A 21,716-nucleotide genomic window follows, 5' to 3' on the forward strand; every position below is an offset into this window, starting at 1 on the left:
CTGATCATGTCTAATATGTAAGTGTTGACTAAAGGTATGACTTCCTTAAGTAGCCTAGGTGGGATGGGGTCTAAGAGACAAGTTGATGACTTGGATGAAGAAATCATTGAGGTCAATTGTTGAAGAGTAATCTGGGAGAAGCAATCTAAATATATATCAGGTCTTAGAGCTGTGTTTGAGGGCAGATGGGTACTGTCTGAGGACAAGAGGTCATGAATTTTGCCTCTAGTAGTTAGAATGTTGTCATTAAAAAGCTCAAAAAATCATTACTGCTAAGGGCTAAAGGAATACAAGGCTCAATAGAGCTGTGACTTTATGTTAGCCTGGCTGCAGTGCTGAAAAGAAACCTGTGGTTGTTCTTATTTTATACATTTTTAGATGGTCTCCCCAAACCAAGCGAGATTCTTCCAGTTTAGTTAAATGCCAGTTCCTTTCAAATTTTTGCGATATTTGTTTTAATTTTTGGATTTGGGAGTTGTCCCAAGGAACTTTCTTTGCTTTGTAACTAATTTTTGAGACGTGCTACTGAGTCAAGTGTTGTTCGCAGTGAGCCTGCTGCGCTATTGACAAGATAATCAATTTGGGAGAGTTTAAAGTCGGTACGGGAAACCTCTGTTACAGAGGGACATGGTATTAAATTTAAAACTGATGGAATCATTTCCTTAAATTTTGCTACAACAGCAAGTATAGTAATTGTTACTGAGTGGCGTGTAATCAAGTAGAAAGAAATCAAAAGTTATTAAGCAGTGATCTGATAGAGAGGGATTCTGTGGAAAGACTTTTCAAGTCTTTTTTCAAGACTAGTTTTCAATTTCAATTCCATACGTCAGGAGTAGATCGAGGGTGTGGTTAACACAGTGAGTGGGTTTATGTACTTTCTTACTGAAGCCAATGAGTCTAATAATCTGATAACCGCAGTAGCGAGGCAATCATTATCAACGTCAACAGGAATATTTAAATCACCTACAATAATAACTTTATCTGATTTAAGAACTAAACTGGATAAAAACTCTCAGAATTCAGTTAAAAATTCAGAATACGGGCCAAGAGCATGGTACACTATAACAAATGGAAGTGTCTGTGAGGTTTTCCAGATTGGATGTAAAAGACTAAGAACAAGGCTTTCAAATGAATTATAATCTAGTTTAGGTTCAGGGCTGATTAATAGACTAGAGTTAAAAATGGCTGCAACTCCTTCTCCTCGGCTGTTGCCTTGAGGACCAGTATTATTATGAGTATTATGAGATGTATTGTTATGACTGGGAAGAGTAGATTCATTTAGACTGACATATTCATCATGAGTAGGGTTGGGATCCGGATTTTTGGAACCGGGTCCAAAGTTCCGGTTCTGGAACCAGTTCCATCACATTTGGCGTGAGAGTGCGGCACGAGCCGCATATTTCTGTCCAAACCTGACCGAGCCCGACATTATCTAATCACTAAAGCAATGAGTTTGTGTCACACAGTTGTCATGGTTACAGGCTATTTAACAGGCCAGGTGTGCGCCATGGGTGCTCAACGGAGAGGGAGACCTCCGTGTTTGAGACGAGAGTGGGCGACGGGAGCGGGTGGCGGGAGGTCCGACGCTTCCAGCGAGGGGAGAGGGAGAAATATAACAAAATAAGATAAAATTTAATTTAATTTAATTTCAATCACAGCGGAAGCTGGCGGTGGGAGGTCCGCTTCCACTGAGGGGAGCGGTAGAAACAAACAGCCAATGTGTGTGTGTTCTGTTCAGGTGTTGTCACGTAAATAACAGTGCTCAAGCATGAATGCATATAAGTATTTTTTATTACATTGTTGTGGTTAATTTTAATAGTGTTACTGTAGAAATCAGAGAATCACTTTTTGTTGTTATATATTCTCAGGGAGATGATACAAGCTCTAAATCTGAAATACACACCACACACAAATGTGTATTTTCCTCTAATTGTACTGTGCAACAGTTAGAATAAAGTTTTTGTATTTGTATGATTGCATTTGTATTTATTATATACTTGTTTAAGCATAGCAAGTATAATGAATATAATGTAGGAATCGGTAAGAGGAATCGGTAAGGAATCGGAATCGTTAAAATCCTAATGAGTCCCAACCCTAATTCTATCCAATCCATCTGCCACATCTTCTAAATTTCACCACCTGTTCCTTATCATTCAACTCTACATTGTACCACCTACCTAAGCTCTTTATTGACTTTTCCGTAATTGTTGGGATTTCCTCATCATCTATGACAAACTTCCTATCACTTAACTTCCTCTACGTATCGAGATGCTTCTAGACTTACTAGGCTTGGTCTTCATGCTGGCCCACTTGAGGTTCTTATTTACCTTCTCTAGTAGCCTCTTTGTACATGGCATTGTTGTGGTCACCAGTGTCATGTCATCCATGTAAGCTCTAACTGGTGGAAGATGCAACTTGTTCTGCCTTCTCTCCCCACCTACCACCCACTTAGAAGCCCTGATGATTACTTCCATCGCCATAGTAGATGCTAATGGAGAAATTGTACACCCTGCCATGATACTTATTTCTAGCCTCTGCCAACCTGTTGTGAAACCTGCCGTACTTAGACACAACCTAATATCCTGAAAGTATGCTTGCACCAAGTTGACAACTACCTGTGGCACTCTGAAATAGTCAAACGCACTCCAAATGAGGCTATGCGGTACTGAACCAAACGCATTTGCAAGATCTAAAAATATTACATGCAGGTCCCTTTTTTTAATCTTCGTAAGGATATCAGGCACGCTTTTATAAACCCGGTAGGGGACTCCATTAGGCCCTGGGGCCAAAGAAGCCTTTGGCCCTGGGGCCAAAGAAGCCTTTCCTTTGGGATATCAGGTGGGAAACCTACTATCCTATTCTTCTCTAAATCTCAATATGTATTTCTCAAATATTCTTCAACCTCTAGCTTTTCTGCTTTGAGCTGCCCTCCATTTTCACTCCTCTTTCTCTCATGCACCCCAAACCTCTCTACACCATATGAGTAAATTATATCTCCCATCTTTTCTAACCTTTCTATCTGATCTTCCCTTTCTTTCAAAGATCCTTGAGAAAGTAGTCGCAGACCAGCTGTGTGATTTTCTCCATAATAATAATTTATTTGAGGAATTTCAGTCAGGATTTAGAGTGCATCATAGCACTGAGACAGCACTAGTTAAAATTACAAATGACCTTCTGATTGCTTCAGACAAAGGACTTGTCTCTGTACTTGTTTTATTAGATCTTAGTGTGGCGTTTGACACAATTGACCATCAAATTCTGCTACAGAGACTGGAACACTTAATTGGCCTTAAAGGTTCTGCACTAAGCTGGTTTCAGTCTTATTTAACTGATCGTTTTCAGTTTGTTCATGTTCATGATGAATCATCCTTACATACTAAAGTTTGTTTTGGAGTTCCGCAAGGTTCTGTGCTCGGACCAATCTCATTTACTCTATGCTTCCTTTAGGTAACATCATTAGATATCACTCTGTAAATTTCCATTGTTACGCGGGTGATACACAATTGTATTTATCGATGAAGCCAGAAGAAACACATCAATTAACTAAACTCCATAATTGCCTTAAAGACATAAAAACTTGGATGAGCACCAATTTCCTGATGTTAAATTCAGACAAAACTGAAGTTATTGTTCTTGGCCCCAAACAACTCAGAGACTCATTATCTGATGACATAGTTTCTCTAGATGGCATTGCTCTGGCCTCTAGCACTACCGTACGAAACCTCGCAGTAATATTCGATCAAGATTTGTCTTTCAATTCTCACAAACCTCAGGGACTGCATTTTTTCATCTGCATAATATTGCGAAAATTAGGCCTATCCTGACCCGAAAAGATGCAGAAAAATTGGTCCACGCTTTTGTTACCTCTAGACTGGATTACTGTAACTCCCTATTATCAGGTAGCTCTAATAAGTCTTTAAAAACTCTCCCACTAATTCCAGAATGCAGCAGCACGTGTACTAACAGGAACTAAGAAACAAAATCATATTTCTCCAGTTTTAGCTTCTCCGCACTGGCTCCCTGTAAAATCCAGAACTGAATTTAAAATCCTACTGTTAACTTATAAAGCTCTAAATGGTCAGGCTCCATCATATCTTAGAGAGCTCATAGTGCCATATTATCCCATATTATTATCACACTGTGCTCTGAGAATGCAGGGTTTCTCATGGTCCCTAAGGTCTCCAAAAGTAGATCAGGAGCCAGAGCCTTCAGCTATCAGGCTCCTCTCCTGTGGAATCATCTTCCTGTTGCAGTCCGGGAGGCAGACACCATCTCCACATTTAAGACTAGACTTAAGACTTTCCTCTTTGACAAAGCTTATAGTTAGGGCCGGCCCAGGCTTGCCTTGTACCAGCCCCTAGTTAGGCTGACTTAGGCCTAGTCTGCTGGTGGACCTCCTATAATACACCGGGCACCTTCTCTCCTTCTCTCTCTCTCTCTCATGTCCTGCATCTTGCTAACTCGGCCATACTGCATGTCACTCACTCGGCTTCTTCTCCAGAGCCACTCCACTGTCTCGCAGGTTAACTTCTATCACAGCGATGCCTGGATAGTGTGACGTGTGTGGTTGTGCTGCTGCCGTGGTCCTGCCAGATGCCTCCTGCTGCTGCTGTTATCATTAGTCATACTTCTACTGTTATTATACACATATGATTATTGTCACATACATATACTATCAGATGTTAATATTTATTTTCAACATATTGTACCACAATAGCCAGAAACATAATTATAATATTATTACTTTCATTAATGTTTGTTGTAAGCTATTAACATTATCGTCTGTCCTGCATCTCTCTCTGTCTCTCTTTCTCTCTCTGTCTCTCTTTCTGTCTCATTGTGTCATACAGATTACTGTTAATTTATTATGTTGATCTATTCTGTACGACATCTATTGCACGTCTGTCTGTCCTGGAAGAGGGATCCCTCCTCAGTTACGCTTCCTGAGGTTTCTACCATTTTTTTTCCCCGTTAAAGGGTTTTTTTGGGGGAGTTTTTCCTTATCTGCTGCGAGGGTCCTATGGACAGAGGGATGTCGTATGCTGTAAAGCGCTGTGAGGCAAATTGTGATTTGCGATATTGGGCTTCATAAATAAAATTGATTGATTGATTGATTGATTGATTGATTGATTGATTAAAGCAAACACAAATGAGCCCAAAGTCAGCTGCATGGATCAAAACAGCCAATTTTGGACTTGAGAATCTTGAACAAACCATTGAGGAAAATGCCTTTCTTTATGTTGACACAACACAGTCTATTCAGAACAATCAGACGGGTGGACTATTTTACTTCGGTGGATCTGAAAGACGCATTCTTTCACGTCCCCATTGTGGAGAGGCACAGGAAATATCTGAGGTTTGCTTTTCAAAACAAAGCCTATGAATTTTGTGTCCTCCCCTTCGGTCTGTCCCTGAGCCCCTGGACATTCACTGCATGCGTAAATGCGGCATTGCCCCCCCTCCGGGAGAAGGGAATACAAATCTACTCCTATCTCGATGACGAGTCGCACGCACACCAAAACGGAGACAGATCACCTCCAAACACTGGGCTTCCTCATAAACTGGAAGAAAAGCGGGCCGTGGCCTCGTGGCCGCTACCGGTGCGTACGGATCTCCTATCCCAGGAGGGAGGAGAAATTTTCCACCTATCCCCTCACAAGTGGAAGCTGGTGGCTTGGTTCCTGAACGGGAACGTCTGCTAGGTGAAGGTTTGCCTCTAGCAGTAGTGGAGACTATACAGAGTGCCAGGGCTCCATCTACCTGTTCTCTGTATACGTATAAATGGCAAGTTTTTACGCGCTGGTGTGCAGCGCGTAATGAGGATCTGCTGAGCTGCAGTATAGGGATCTTCCTCCAGAGCTTGTTAGACAAAGGCTCGTCTTCCTCTTCCCTAAAGGTCTACTTGGCTGCAATTTCTGCTTGCCATATGGATATTGACGGAAAATCAGTAGGTTGCCACTCTTTGGCATCTCATTCATGAAAGGTGCTCGACGCTTTCGGCCACCTGTAAGATGTGTTTTACCCAGATGGGATTTAGTGAGGGGCTCTGGAGGGGGCTCTCAGGGCCTCCATTTAAACCTGTCGACATGACCGATTTGAAATATCTATCCCTGAAGATGGCACTATTACTAGCCCTGTCTACAGCAAAGAGAGTCAGTGATTTGATTGCCTTGTCAGTGCAACAATCATGTATGGCTTTTTCGGCAGATAAGCAGCACGTCACGCTGTTGCCTAATCCTGCATACCAGCCGAAAAATATTGAGGCTGGTTTCAGATCTGTGGTTGTGGACTTGGTGGCATTTTGCCCCCCTCCTTTCGCATCAACAGAAGAGGAGCACTTACATAGACTGTGCCCAGTCCGCGTGCTCTTGGCATATTTGGAGAGGATGCGCGCGCTGCGCCGTTCTAACCAGCTGTTTGTATGTTACCGGTTCCAGTCCCGTGGAATGGCCCTATCCAGAGAGCGTCTGTCTCGCTGGATGGTGGAGGCCATAACATTAGCCTATTCCTCTTTGGGGAATGACCCCCCCAGAGGGCCTGAAGGCTCATTCAACAGAGTGTTTCTACTTCATGGGCGCTTTTGTGTGGTGTTTCTGTGGAGGACATGTGTGCTGCTGCCTCATGGTCGACTCCTCACACTTTTGTAAGATACTATAGTCTGGATGTGTCCAATGCGTCCTTTGTGCTCGTGGTATTGTCTGCAGCCAGACAGTGAAACGTTTTGGCCTCATCAGCATACTAGTGTATATTATATGGGATAACTTATCGCGAGTAGCCATGGTTTCCCATGTTAATTCCTCCTTAGGCCAGAAGGGATACGCATGTCAGTATCGTCTTTAAGGCCAGCAAGGGTGGTGGTATGTGTTGTAGTTTGAGTAACAACTTGAGTTCGAAATGAAGAAATGAAGCTACAACCCAGGTTTTACGAGTGAAGAACAAGAGTTCTTACTAATTCAACCTTGCTGTCCTGCCATATGGGTGCGGGCTGAATAAGCTGCAGGCGGCAGCTGACAGTGGCAGGTGAGCTGTTTTTATTACAGCTGCGGGGACGGGCCCAGGCTCATCATAGGGAGAGAGCCTGTCACCTGTCACACTGGCCAAGATGTAACTTGGGTGGTGTTAAGGTTTTTATAAATAAAATTTATTCAGCAGCGCTGTTGATCGCAGCTTGGTAGCATGAGTAAGAACTCTTGTTCTTCACTCGTAAAACCTGGGTTGTAGCACAACCCTCATGCTTTTTTTGTTGTTTAAAGCACTGTGTAACTGGCCTTTCTTGAGAGTGGGAAGAGTGAGGGAGTCACATTATGTTATGTCTAGGTTCCCCTTGACTGGGGACATAACAGAGTTCATCACTGAGTCCAAGTGGATGTTTGTGTCAAATTTGAATAAAATTCCCTCAAGGTGTTCTTGAGATATCACATTCTCAAGAATGAGACAGACATGGTCAGAGTGACTTTGACCTTTGACCTATGACCATCAAAACCTAGTCACTTTATTAATGAGTCCAAGTGGATGTTTTTGCCAAATTTAAAGAAATTCCTCCAAGGCATTCTTGAGATATCACGTTCACAAGAATAGGACAGAAGGACAACCCAAAAACATAATGCCATTGGCCCCGGCTATCACCGGCACAGATGCATAAAAAAAGATAAACGAAATAGTCCCAAATCATGTCAGAAAATGAAAACTGACACATCACTGTCTCTTTTATTTTTATCTGTTTTACACAGGGACCGGATTGATCCCTTTGCCTTTAAGTTCCAGTTTAAAAATGTGGAATATTCCTCAGGCCGCAACAAGACCTTCCTGTGTTACCTGGTGGATAAAGGGAACACAACTAATGGGCTACTGAGAGGCTATCTGGAGGATGAGCATACTGGGCCTCATGCTGAAGAAGCCTTCTTCATACAGTGTCTGCCGAACTACGACCCTGCACTCAAATACACAGTCACCTGGTATATATCTCTCTTAAACTGCCTGATGTTATGTAGTTTAGAGAATGTGGCAAATTAAAAGACAGCTTCATTATTATTATTATTATTATTATTATTATTATTATTATTTAAGTCTGGTCAGAACTGGCCTTTTTTCATGTCCATTTTGAATATATTTATATATTTATATTTATATATTTATATAAATGCTCTTATGCTCTTTAATGCACAAATAAACCAAATATGAATTTTGGAGCTCTATTCAAATATAATTCACAATAACTGTCTTGTTTCCAGACATCATCTAAAATTTAAACTGACAAATGTCAAATTTTAAGTGTAAAAAAGTAGATTTTTATGTATTTAAAATACACACATACTGTACATGTATATAAAATACACAGTACTTATTTATGGTTGCATAGTGTGCAGCCATACATGCAAATAATATACCCATATAATATATGTTGCAGGTGTGATGTAATATATACAGCACAATTAACTGCTATTCAGAGCTAAACAAATTGTGGTAATATTAAAACTATACACGAAAATGCTGACATCTGAAATTTGAATACTCATGGAAAAAAGGGTCCACATTGAAAATAATTTAGAATTATCTCTCAAATGCCTTCAGATGTGAAATGCTATAAGCATTGTTATATTCTGACTCAGTATCTCTTATGAGTCTCTCTTTGAATACCATGCATGTGTAGTGTAATCCAGCAGAATGATGAGACTGGCTTTGATACAGCATTTAATTGTCATCCTCTGTGTAAACAGATAAAACAACACAATAGTGTGGTTGGCGTTGTCCTCACACACACACACACACACACACACACAACTCCTGCCCCGTAATATGGAAGTCCAAGCAGCAAAAGGGTGTGATTATGACACTCAATGTGATTGTATAGTTTTTACATAAATATGAGTTATCTTTTTTAACATGACATGAAATCATGAAATATTTTTCTCACAGCACCAACTATTTTTAGCTATGAACCTGTTTTTTTTAAGTATTTTTTTCCCCAAACACAATATAACAATGAATTAATATAAAACAATAAAATACCAAATCATGTGCAAAGGCTCTTACCAATAAATAAACTAATAAATAAAATGATTAATTAAAACATTGCCTTTTTATATAAAACATACCTGTGTAAACAGATAAAACAACACAATAGTGTGGTTGGCGTTGTCCTCAGACACACACACAGCTCCTGCCCCTATGCACCAGAAGAGACACACAACATGCACAATAAAGCCCCGTCAGTTGCGCAATACGATGTCGCTATCGCGCAATCCTAGCTAACAAGTTAGCAACTTCGCTCGGTCTAAACACAGAAATAACTGCACAATACCAGCTTACTAACGGTTGCAAAACTGTTTATATATATATATATACAATATTCATATCACTCAACATATACTTTGTTTTCAGTGAAATTTGTGCATTGCAGATTAAAATATAAAAGTCATGGAGCTGTGTGCACTACAAACCGTAACATGGAAGTCCAAGCAACATAAGGGATGAGCTGCTGGCTTCCTGTAACTATACCAACCACATCCGCCAAAATAAAATATTCCTCCAAAATAAAATAAAAAACTTGGGAAACTATCAAGTAATGGTAGCTCTTAGAGTCAAACCAAATGAATCCCACAATGTTTCATGAGCAACTCTATGAATAAATATTGCACACATAAAACATAACAACAGTGTGCTCTGTCAAGCCATAGGGCTGTTCAGTTTAGAACTCAGGAGGGCAGTGTAGCGCTTATCACAAACCTTTCACAGATGACATGAAAAGTGCCTGCATATACTTTTCACATTCAATTCAAAATCAGACTCACCATCCGAAATGCTCAGCTCAGAGGTATAAAATCAAAATAAAACCAATAATGAGGGAGAATTTTAACCCACTGTGTTCACACTAAAAAGGGAACTTGCCCATGTTTTTAGCTTATCTGTCTTTGAAGAGTCTGACCATTCATCATCTGGATAAGTCTGTTGACAGGTCTGACCAATCGGCCAGCTCTAGTCCTAACAGTACCATCAGGACACAACCCAGACAAGGCACTCTGAGATACATCAGGCCCAACACACTCAGGGCTACTTGGGCAGTCCAGTTCATCAACAGGGGATATGGCGAAGGAACATCTCCAGCCGGAAATGAACCAGCCACAGACACATTCACAGTGTCATCATCGATCACTTGGGTCTCCTCCAGTGGCGCCAGAACTCTGGGCACATGAATAGAGGCTGCCACAGGGATCTGAGAGACCCAGTGTTCAGTATGGGCATTATGGTCCACTGCCCCGACAGTCATAGCAACCTGGTCAGCGGAAAGATCTGCAGTGTCATTCACACTTGAGTCACAGGAAGAGATTGTAGGGGCACAGTCAGGCTGTGTGGGATGGTCAGTGGAGAGATCGACAGCTGTATCCCCATCCGCAGCACAAGAAGAGACAACAGAAGCAGAATCATCAGACTCGGGAAGGACTGGGAAGAAGTTCACACAGAGCAACAGGTTACGGTGGAAAACTTTTGACTGGCCTGATCTGGGGTTACGAATCTCAAAGGTGTGGGTCCGGGGGTTGCAGCTGATGACCATATAGACAACATTACTCCATCTGTCCGCCAACGTTTTGCGTCCCCTCTCGCCTTTGTTCGTCAAGAGAACCCTATCACCGGGCTAGGTCACTGCACCCTTGACTCGTCTGTTGTAGACGTCAGCTTGCTGCTTCTGTCCAGCACTTGCATGTTTCTCTGCCAGCACCATGGCTTCATGAAGATCTCTCCTGAGATCCTCAATGTGCTGTGGGAATGGGGCTGCACTGTCATCTCTCAGAACAGATCTGAACAGAACATCTACTGGCAGGCGGGGAACCCAACCAAACATGAGGTAGAAGGGTGGGAACCCAGTTGTCTCATGGGTGGTGCTGTTATACATGAACATCAAGGTGTGTAACATTTGGGGCCAGGCTTGCTTTGAGCGCGGTGGGAGGGTCCTGATCATGTTCCCCAGTGTACGGTTGAAGCGCTCAGCTGACCAATTACCCATCAGATGATAGGGTGTGGTGTGGGACTTCTTTACACCTGAGACCTGGAGAAGGGCAGCGATCAATTCACTCTCAAAATTAGTGTCCTGATCTGAGTGAATTCTCTCAGGGAAGCCGTAATAGCAAAAGAAGCTATCCCACAACCTCTGTGCCACCTGCTTGGCAGTCTGGTCAGGGCAATAGAAGGCATGCGCCAACTTAGTGAAGCGGTCTGTTACAACCAACATGTCGACAGTGCAGTTCTTGGAGTCTTCAGCAGACCAAAAGTCTATGCACACTAATTCCAGTGGCGCTGTTGTTTTGATGCTCTCAAGCGGCGCACGACCATCCGACTCTGGTGTCTTGCCCATAACACACCTGGCATAGCACTTGACGAAGTTCTTCACATCGGGCTCCATAGAACACCAGCAGAACCTTTGTTTCACAAGAGAGAAGGTTCTATCTTGGCCCTGATGGCCCGCTTCATCATGACATCCACGTACAGCATCATCTAACAAGGGACAAGGGAACCACATACTGCCTTTTCTTCCTCTTGGTGACCGGATCTTTGGACACACAGTACAGTATACCATCTTCAACCACCAACTTCTCCCACTGCCTCAAAAGCCTAAACACATTCGCAGCTTCACTGGGTCTCTCTCTCTCTCTCTCCTCGAAGGCCTGCGACCTCGCTCATTGTGTGTGTGTGTGTGTGTGTGTGTGTGTGTGCGAGTAGCTTGTTATTTTCTGTCTATCCTTGTATGCTGTTTTTATCTGTTTTGCTATTGTAAAGTATTTTTTACTGTGACCTGCCAAGGGACTACAGACGCGAATTAGCTTGAAGCTATAATCTGGTACGGTGCATCAAATGGTGACATTTATGTTTGAGCTGTACATTGTCCCTTTTAAATAAATAAAATTTAAAAAAAACATAGAACAACACCCTTGACAAGTCAGCATCCTCATGTTGTTTGTTCCTGAGGTCCTGCTTGGAAAAGGATGGCAATACATCCTGACCAACGGACATGACACTCAGTATATGATCTACCAGGACCGTAGATCTGAGTCTCGTAGATGTATTCCAGTTAAGATAAGAAAAGAGATAAGATACACCTTTATTGAGAAATTCCAGTGTTACAGCAGTCAAGGGTAAATAGTCAAATTAAAGATTTAAATATTTAAAAACTTAAAAAACTAGGCATGCAGAAAAAAGTACAAAGAATATAAGAAACAGCAATAAATAATAATAACAATAATGAGCAGTGGATAAAAAGTGAGCAATGGATTAAAGTGAACATATTTAGTGCAAAGTGAATATTGAATGTGCAAATAAATAACAACATGAGAGAGCTTTTATCTCCTCCTGCAGAGGATGGGAGTCGTTAGTCCTCAGAGATAACAGCTTGGCTGTCATCCTCCTTTCTCCCACCATCTGCACAGAGTCCAGAGAGCATTCCAGGACAGAGCTGGCCTTCTTGATCAGCTTGTCCAGTCTCTTCCTATCTGCAGCCAAGACACTGCTGCCCCAGCAGACCACTCCGTAAAAGATGGCTGATGCCACCACAGTGTCAAAGAAGATCTTCAGGAGCACCCCCTGCACTCCAAAAAACCTGAGCCGCCTCAGCAGTGTCATGACCTGACTCAAAGCCATGACAAAATCGAGGAGACGTACGGTTGTGAAAGTAAAACGAAATGATTTTATTACAAACAATATAAACTTAGGTAATTGGCAACATAATCAAATACTAACTGAACTAACAAATAAACTAACTAAACCACAACATAATGCGCCGAGGAATCGCGGGTGCAGTGATGCAGCCGCACCAGGTAGGTCACGGAGCAGAGCAGAGAAGGGAAGAGACTATGTGAGGAGTAGTGCCAGCTCTAGCAAGCCCCACCTACGACCTGCAGGGGAAGACAAGACAACACAAGAGAGGGAACACAAAACACAACAGCAGGCCCTAGAGGCAGGAGGCCGTCACAGCAGGTAGAGTCTGCTTTGGCCTTTCCTGTATAGTGCTGTTATGTGATTAGTCCAGTCCAGTTTATTGTTTAAGATGAACACCCAGGTACTTATAAGATGTCACCATCTCAATGTCCTTTCCCTGGATGTTCACTGGTGTTGGGGGGAGGAGTCTGCGCCTGCGGAAATCCACCACCAGCTCTTTGGTTTTCCTCGTGTTGATCTGAAGGTGGTTCCTCAGGCACCAGTCCACAAAGTCCTGGTTCAGTTCTCTGTACTCCCTGTTGTCCCCATCTGTGAGGCTGACAACGGCAGAGTTGTCAGAGAACTTCTGCAGATGACAGGTGGGGGTGTCGTATGAAAAGTCTGCAGTGTAGAGGGTGAAGAGGAACGGTGCCAGCACTGTCCCCTGCGGGACCCCAGTAGGCAAACTGCAGTGGGTCCATTGAAGGGCCTACTGCTGGGCGGAGACAAGACAGGACTAGGTGCTCCAGAGTCTTCATGAAGTGTGATGTTAATGCCACCGGTCTGAAGCTGCTGAAGTCCTTAGGGTGCGGAGTCTTGGGCACAGGTACCACGCAGGATGTCTTCCACAGCTGTGGTACTCTCCCCAGCCTCAGGCTTAGGTTGAAGATGGTTTCAACTATCCCGCACAGTTGGTCTGCGCAGGACTTCAGGAGCGTGGAGCTGATGCTGTCTGGACCCACAGCCTTCCTCGTCTTTATCCTCCTCAACTGATCTCTCACCTGACAGGTAGTGAAGGACAAGCTGGAGCAGGGGGCATGTGTGCTTGGGGGTGGAGGTGATGAGGTGGGGGGAGGGGTGGGGGGTAGTGAGATGTCCGGGGGAGCGGGGGTGGGGGAGGTGTCGAAGCAGTGTGCCAGGAGTGTAGGTGGGGGGGAAGACTGATCAAATCTATTGAAGAACAGATTCAGATCATTCACCGACTTCTGGTTGCCTCTGGCCTGGGAGTCTGGTTGTTTTGTCCTGAGATGGTTTTCAGACCTCTCCAGACTCCGCTGATGTCACTGTGCTGCAGCTGTTCCTCCATCTTCTTTGATTGGAGTTGTATGCCTCCTTGGTGTTGGCATAAAATAAATCCAGTGTTTTATTGTCTCTGGTGTGGCGGGAAACATACTGGGTGAAGGTGGGCAGGGTGGTGGATGGACAGGTGTGGTTGAAGTCCCCAGAGATCAGAAGGAGGGCTTTGAGGTTGCTGTGTTTGCAGCCTACTTGTAACAGAGTGGAGAATGTCACAAGCAGACTCAGCCTTTGCAGACGGGGGGACATACATTGCTACCATAATGACATGAGAAAACTCCCTGGGTAGATAATATGGTCTCATGCCAACAGCCAGCAGCTCAATGTCCCTGCAGCAATGCTGTTCCTTGATAGTGATGTGCCCAGAGTTACACCATCTATCATTCACAAACACAGCCAGCCCTCCTCCTTTCCTCTTATCGCTGTCCGCTGTCCTGTCGTATCTGATGAGCTGGAATCTGTCCAGCACGGCGATCGTGTCCGGTACTTCCGCCTTCAGCCATGTCTCGGTAAACACCAGCACACTGCTCTGCCGGTACTCCCTCTGATGGTGAGTCAGCGCCGACAGCTCGTCCATCTTGTTGGGGAGGGATCTTACATTCCCCATGACGACGGACGGGAGGACGGGTTTGTACCCTCTCCTCCGGTATCGGCGCTGCACTCCGGCGCGACATCCCCATTTCCTTCTCCGCAGCTGCTGCAACAGGCGTTCGCACAAGAGGCGCCATCTTGTGGCAGTTTAAGAGAACCGACACCTCATCCTTAGACAGAGAGCCGACAAGGGGTGCTGCAATACAAGGAGGAGACAGCTTGGCTTTCTGAGTGGCCTTTTGGGTAGCTTGGCGGAAAGCCTCCTGAACATCACCTCCAGACAGAGCCTCTGACTCTTTCAGCAGTTTTTGGTATGGCTCACTAACCAGATGCTCCCCGATCCTCCTCGCCACGAAAGGTTCCCTGCTGAGGGCATCAGCAACAACGTTTTTCGGCCCAGGGATGTATTTGATGTCAAACTCATAGGTGGCCAACTTCGAAACCCAGCGTTGCTTGACTGCATCCAGCTTCGGCTTTGTGAGAATGTGAACAAGAGGATTATTATCAGTCCAAGCGGTGAATACATGTCCCTTATGCCAGTGGCTGAATTTCTTGCAGACCGCCCATCTCAGCACCAGAAATCCTAAACGTTGAGCGGGTTAGTTCCTCTGGGCCTTGTTCAGGGACTTACTGGCAAACGCTATCGGACGAGCCTGTTTGTCACCAGGAACAACCTGGGACAGAACAGCACCCAAGCCGTCAGTTGATGCATCGGTGGATAGGATGAACAGCTTGGAGAAGTCAGGGTGAGCCAGTATGACATTACTGAGCAGGGCATCTTTCAGGTCCTATAGAGCCTTGTCACAACCTGGAGTCCAGTCCTCAGCTGTCAGCCTCCTGTAGACATGCACACGTTTCCATCTCATCCCTTTCCATCCCTTGTTGATCTTTGATTCAACTGTCAGCTGAATGGGCGGCTATTGCAGGGTGGAGCAGTGAGGAATAAAGCGCTGGTACCAGCTGACCAGACCCAGGAATGGCTTGATCGTCCTTGAGCATGGGGTCTGACCATTTGGACCCATCAGGTCTGACTTGGACACATTATTTATGGCCTCTAACTTAGCAGGATCCGTCGACACCCCATCGCTGTCAATGACATGGCCAAGGAAGTGGATTGAGCAGCGCAGAAGGTGACACTTCTTGGGGGCGAGCTTCAGGTTGTGTGCTTGCAACCGCTCAAAGACCATCTCAAGTTTGTTTGTAGCTTCGTCCTCAATGGGAGCAAACATCAGTAAATCATCCAGGTAACAAAGCAAGCTCATGAAGTTCTGATGTCGGAATATTGTCATCATCATTCTCATGAAACTTGCTGGGCTGTTATACAGACCCTGAGGAAGCCTATTATACTTGCGAAGGCCAACAGGTGAGGCAAAGGCAGTGAATTTCTTGGACTTTTCGTTGAGAGGAATGTTGTAAAATCTTGACGTGAGGTCCATGGTACTGAACAGCACATTCTCTCCCAGTGCAGCAAGGCAGTCTGCCTGATGAGGGAGAAGGTAGGCGTCCCTCACAGTCCGGGCGTTTAGCCAGCCAGTGCAGATTCATAGCTCCCCATTCCTCTTCCAGACCAAGACCAACAGCGAAGCAAACTGGCTTGTTAACTTCCTGATGATACCTTTCTCCTCCATTTTATTCAGTGTCATTCTGAGTTTTTGGTAATGAGCTGGAGGAATGCGTCTGTAAGGGAGCTTGAAAGGTGTCTCATCCTTCAGATGAATCTTGTGAACAAAATCCGTCACTTCACCGCAGTCAATTTTGTGCTTGGAGAAGATGTCAGAGTACTTCAGGGTGAGTTCCTACACTGATCTGACACTTCACATGAGTCGAGATCCAAGTTGCCCAAGCCTTGTTTCCTCAGAGTCTCTGCCAAGTCAGGCAAATTTGACATCTGTCCTGTTGAAAGTTGCTGGCTGTTGGACTTGAGACATGGACTGTCACTGGGCTGGATTTCCTCCACAGCCAGGCATGAGTACACATCTGCCAGAGTAGCATTTCTCCTGATCATTATGGGTTTGTCTGTGGGGTTAATGACCTTTATAGGATCCCACCCATCTCCCCATAAGGGTGTCACCACTCTCCCAACAAGAACATTTCTCGACATAGGACGAGACTGTGTCGGCTCAACCACAACAGTGCAGCCTGGGGGTCCACATGACTTTTCTGGGAGCTTCCCCCACACCAGATGTACATGTCCAGGTAAGAGCGTAACAGTACTGTTGAGTTTGACTGTCCCCACAAAGTCTGGCGCATCCTCACCTTCCCACCTTTGGATGCCGGCGAGCATGGCAAGTAACTCATCGCATCCTTCAACACTAGAACCAGCCGTCTCGGAGATCAATTCCCAGTATTTATTTGACTCTTTGAATCTGCATATCAGATATTTGATCACCTTTGTCCCTACAATGAGCTTATCCATCTGTCTGGGAACCACCAGTGTAACCACTCACTTTATATCCAGACACCACAAGCTCAAGATCACAAACTTTCTTAGGGCGGACTCTGTGACCTCCACATCCGAATTTTAAATCCTACTTTTAACTTATAAAGCTCTAAATGGTCAAGCTCCACCATATCTTAGAGAGCTCATAGTGCCTTATTATCCCACCAGAACACTGCGCTCTGAGAACACAGGGTTACTCGTGGTCCCTCAAGTCTCCAAAAGTAGATCAGGAGCCAGAGCCTTCAGCTATCAGGCTCCTCTCCTGTGGAATCATCTTCCTGTTACGGTCCGGGAGGCAGACACCGTCTCCACATTTAAGACTAGACTTAAGGCTTTCCTCTTTGATAAAGCTTATAGTTAGGGCCGGCTCAGGCTTGCCTTTTACCAGCCCCTAGTTAGGCTGACTTAGGCCTAGTCTGCCGGAGGACCCCCTATAATACACCGGGCACCTTCTCTCCTCTCTCTCTCTCTCGTATCCTATTACTGCATCTTGCTAACTCGGCCATTCTGGATAGCGTGACGTGTGTGGTTGTGCTGCTGCTGTGGTCCTGCCAGATGCCTCCTGTTGCTGCTTCCATCATTAGTCATTAGTCATACTTCTACTGTTATTATACACATATGATTATTATCACACATGTATACTGCCAGATACTAATATATACTTTCAACATATTGTACCACAGTAGCCAGAACTATAACGATAATATTATTACTTTCATTAATGTTGTTGTAAGCTACTGTCATTACCATCTGTCCTGCATCTCTCTCTCTCTCTCTCTCTCTCTCTCTCTCTCTCTATCGCTCTCTCTCTCTGTCTCTCTTTCTGTCTCATTGTGTCATACGGATTACTGTTAATTTATTCTGCTGATCTGTTCTGTACGATCTATTGCACGTCTGTCTGTCCTGGAAGAGGGATCCCTCCTCAGTTGCTCTTCCTGAGGTTTCTACCGTCTTTTTCTTTTCTCCCCTGTTAAAGGGTTTTTTTTGGGGAGTTTTTTCTTATCCGCTGTGAGGGTCCAAAGGACAGAGGGATGTTGTATGCTGTAAAGCCCTGTGAGGCAAATTGTGATTTGTGATATTGGGCTTTATAAATAAAATTGATTGATTGATTGATTGATTGATTGATCCATGTTCATTGGACCTGCAGTCTCAAATTTTATGTATGTGCCATCTGTCATATTCACTCAATAGTGTCACAAATCAAATGACCAAAACATGTACCAGAGAACTTATGATCGAATGTAAAATGTTACTGACAAAAAGATGACAGTAATTATGTTCAAAACAATTTGTTGTAATGCACAGGACCAAAACTGAGAATAGACTCTCTGTGTGTTAATCAGAACTGATTTAACAAATAAAACCCATACCAACCGCAACATGGAAAATGACTCCATGTAAATAACATAAAACAGGACCTCTAAGTAAAACAAAACACTTGCCTTTGTGGCAGGCAGACTCAATAGCCACACACACAAACAAAATAAAATGGCTAGAGGCAAGCAAAATTATATTGCTGAAATGCCACTTGCGGAACCTGATTGATCACACAAATATCGAGGCCAGTTGAAAGACAGTCTACTGGATGTAGGATCAGCTGTAGGCAGATCTTCAGCAGTCACAAGTCACGGCACCAGTTGTAACCCCTCATGTTCTGACTCACTCCAGCAGAATGATGAGACTGGTTTTGATCAGGTTCACAGCATTTAATTGTCATCCTCTGTGTCAACAGATAAAACAACACTATAGTGTGGTTGGCGTTGTCCTCACACACACACACACACACACACACACACACACACAGCTCCTGCCCCGTAACATGAAAGTCCAAGCAGCAAAAGGGCGTGATTATGACACTCAATGTGATCGTATAGTTTTTACATAAACATGAGGTATCTTTTTTTAACATGACATGAAATCATGGAATATTTTTCTCACAGCACCAACTATTTTTAGGCATGAACCTGTTTAAGTATTTTTTTCCCAAACACAATATAACAATGAATTAATATAAAAAAATAAAATACAAAATCATGTGCAAAGGCTCTTACTAATAAATAAAATAATAAATAAAATGATAAATTAAAACGTTTCTTTTTTATATAAAACATACCTGTGTAAACAGATAAAACAACACAATAGTGTGGTTGGCGTTGTCCTCACACACACACACACACACACACACACGCACAGCTCCTGCCCCTATGCACCAGAAGAGAACTTACCAACGGTTGCAAAACTTGTCAACAATGTTTATATCACTCAACATACTATGTTTTCAGTGAAATTTGTGCATTGCAGATTAAAATATAAAAGTCACGGAGCTGTGTGCACTACAAACCGTAACATGGAAGTCCAAGCAGCAAAAAGGACGAGCTGCTGGCTTCCAGTAACTATACCAACCACATCCGCCAAAATAAAATATTCCTCCAAAATAAAATAAAACAGAGTCTTGCATAAATAAACCCAAAATACACATCCATCAATATGAAAATAAAATAAGAACAAAATTAAAGGAACACTCTGTGCATTTTGACGAACTTCAAACAAACAAAACAACCTTGTTACACATGTATTGCATTAAATGATGAGGAATTTAAATACCCCAACAGCACAATATATAATCAATTAGAAAACATTCATTACATTTGTTTGTGCCTTTACATTAATATTGCACATGTATTATCATATACAACACAGCATTCATAAAAACGTTGCATTTATGATTTCATAAAATGTGGTTGTAAGAGGCTGGCAGATCTTTTAATGTTAAAACACCAGCCTTTGATAGATAACTAAATATCAAAGGCACTCCAATAATTTAGTATTTTGCTTCCATAAAGTCTGGGACTTGTGAGAGATGGGTTAAAAATAGTAAAAAAAAAAAAAAAAAAAAGCATTACAGAGAGGACATCCTCATTTTTGGTCCTTAGAAGTAGTAGTTCTGAGTCATGCTCCTGAAACACTTGGTCCTACATTTCCCATAATGCAACTGAATAGGATCTTTTAGTAGACACTTTCTTGTTGGTAAATTCTTCTTTTAGTTGAAATTCTGTTGTCTCCATGCCCAGATAACTACAGAGATGTCACTTGTGTCATTCTCCCAGACTTGACAAAGCCTCTTAAGAGCCACAAAAAACCTCATACAACAGTCTTCACAGGCTGAATAGTATTCCTCATCACAAGAAAACAGAACATGACTAGGCTTGTGCCGATTTCCGATTTAACCGGTTTGGTCCGGTTTAAGAGCTCCACCCGGTTTAATTCACATCAACCAGATAATCTGGAGGAGAGAGAAAAAAAAAGAAAAAGCTTTTCACATCGGTGGCGTGTCAAGGGACTATATTCAACTTATCTTGCAATGTAACATGCATTATGACAACTTAATAAGGTTTATGTTTGTTTATAAATGAAGTGGAGGAGCCTACAAGTGTTTTGTTTAGTTTGTCTCAGAGGTTTCAGAGGGACTCCGCAGCTCCGCTCCGCTCAGCTGTCTGCTGCGAGAGATCAAATTTCATTGGGGGCGGGGAAAAATGCGAGGGACTCAGCAGTCATTCAGTTTGTTGCCCTAGTAACCCGTTTCCACTACTACAGGACCGTCCTCTCGCTTGGCCTTCTCAACCGCTGTGTCTCCACTGAGAGAGTGGAGTCAGAGGAAGGTTCCTTGAGCTGTGTTCGAAATCGCTCCCTATCACGGATATAGTGCACTATATAGTGTGTTCGCCATTTTGTAGTGTTGTTCGAATTCTCCGTGGTTAATTTCATTCACTATATAGTGGACTATAAAATACCCTCAATGCACAGCAAATGTGAGTGAACAAATGATGTACCCTACATTTTACTCCCGTATACTACAATACAATGCGGTTGTCTTTTGCCAGAGGAGAAGAACAACAACAACAACAACCGCGAAGATGGCAGAAGGTGCTGCTTTCGTTTATAAATGTAAGTAACGTTAAAGTATCAACATTTTAAGTGTTTAACACGTTAGTAGCGTAGCTTTATATGTCTTTCAACAATTATAAATCGATGGAATTAGCTACTGTTTCTTAGTAGAGAAGTATCCCATGTCCTGTATTTGTATCTGTTAGCTAATGCTACCATTAAAAACTCCGACGCAAACGTACTATCTCTACTGTAACGTTGTCAACGTGTGGAAAATGCCTTGGGATAAAGAAAATGGTGTTAAAAAGTTCACATCTGAGTAATGAGTTTGTTTAGATTTCTAACGCAACATTATGAGGAGACACTTAGCTCACATCTGATCTGTGTTTGTGTTATTTTCCCAATTGGCGATTAGTTATAAAATAACTGCTCCTCTCTCACTTTTTCCAAGGGACTGACCAGGATGTAGAAAGCCTCATAAAACTGAGAGTGAAGCACAACGCCGTCTTTTCAGGACGGCGAAATGCGGCACTTCATGGATGGGAGTAAGCAGACATCTTTGAGTGATAGCATTGTTTTGTTCCTCACTTAATTTTGTTTGTCAAGTAATGGTAGTCCTAAACTCAAATTACCTGTGTAAATCAGTGCATCATAATCTGTAAATCTTAACAATTCATAGGAGAATCTAACAATCATGAGGCTAGACTTATTGAATAATGTAATATAATATCAAGCTTCATAATATTAATGTATATTTAACAGTTATTTTGAAGAATGCAAATGTAAGTAATACTCTGCTTGTATTAGGGTCGTCCTT

General features: G+C 43.2%; 1 protein-coding gene across 2 annotated transcripts in view; it reads left to right on the top strand.

The window, feature by feature from the left end:
* The window catches only part of apobec2a (apolipoprotein B mRNA editing enzyme, catalytic polypeptide-like 2a), a 114,050-nt gene that overhangs the window by 77,189 nt on the left and 15,145 nt on the right, over positions 1-21,716 (top strand). For both annotated transcript variants that reach the window (XM_049571715.1, XM_049571722.1), the window contains exon 2: positions 7,731-7,955. In XM_049571715.1, coding sequence (XP_049427672.1) covers positions 7,731-7,955 — 225 coding nt within the window. The remainder of the gene's footprint in view (positions 1-7,730; positions 7,956-21,716) is intronic.

The sequence above is a fragment of the Epinephelus fuscoguttatus genome, linkage group LG1 (genome assembly GCF_011397635.1).
Source record: "Epinephelus fuscoguttatus linkage group LG1, E.fuscoguttatus.final_Chr_v1".
In the NCBI taxonomy this organism is placed as follows: domain Eukaryota; kingdom Metazoa; phylum Chordata; class Actinopteri; order Perciformes; family Serranidae; genus Epinephelus; species Epinephelus fuscoguttatus.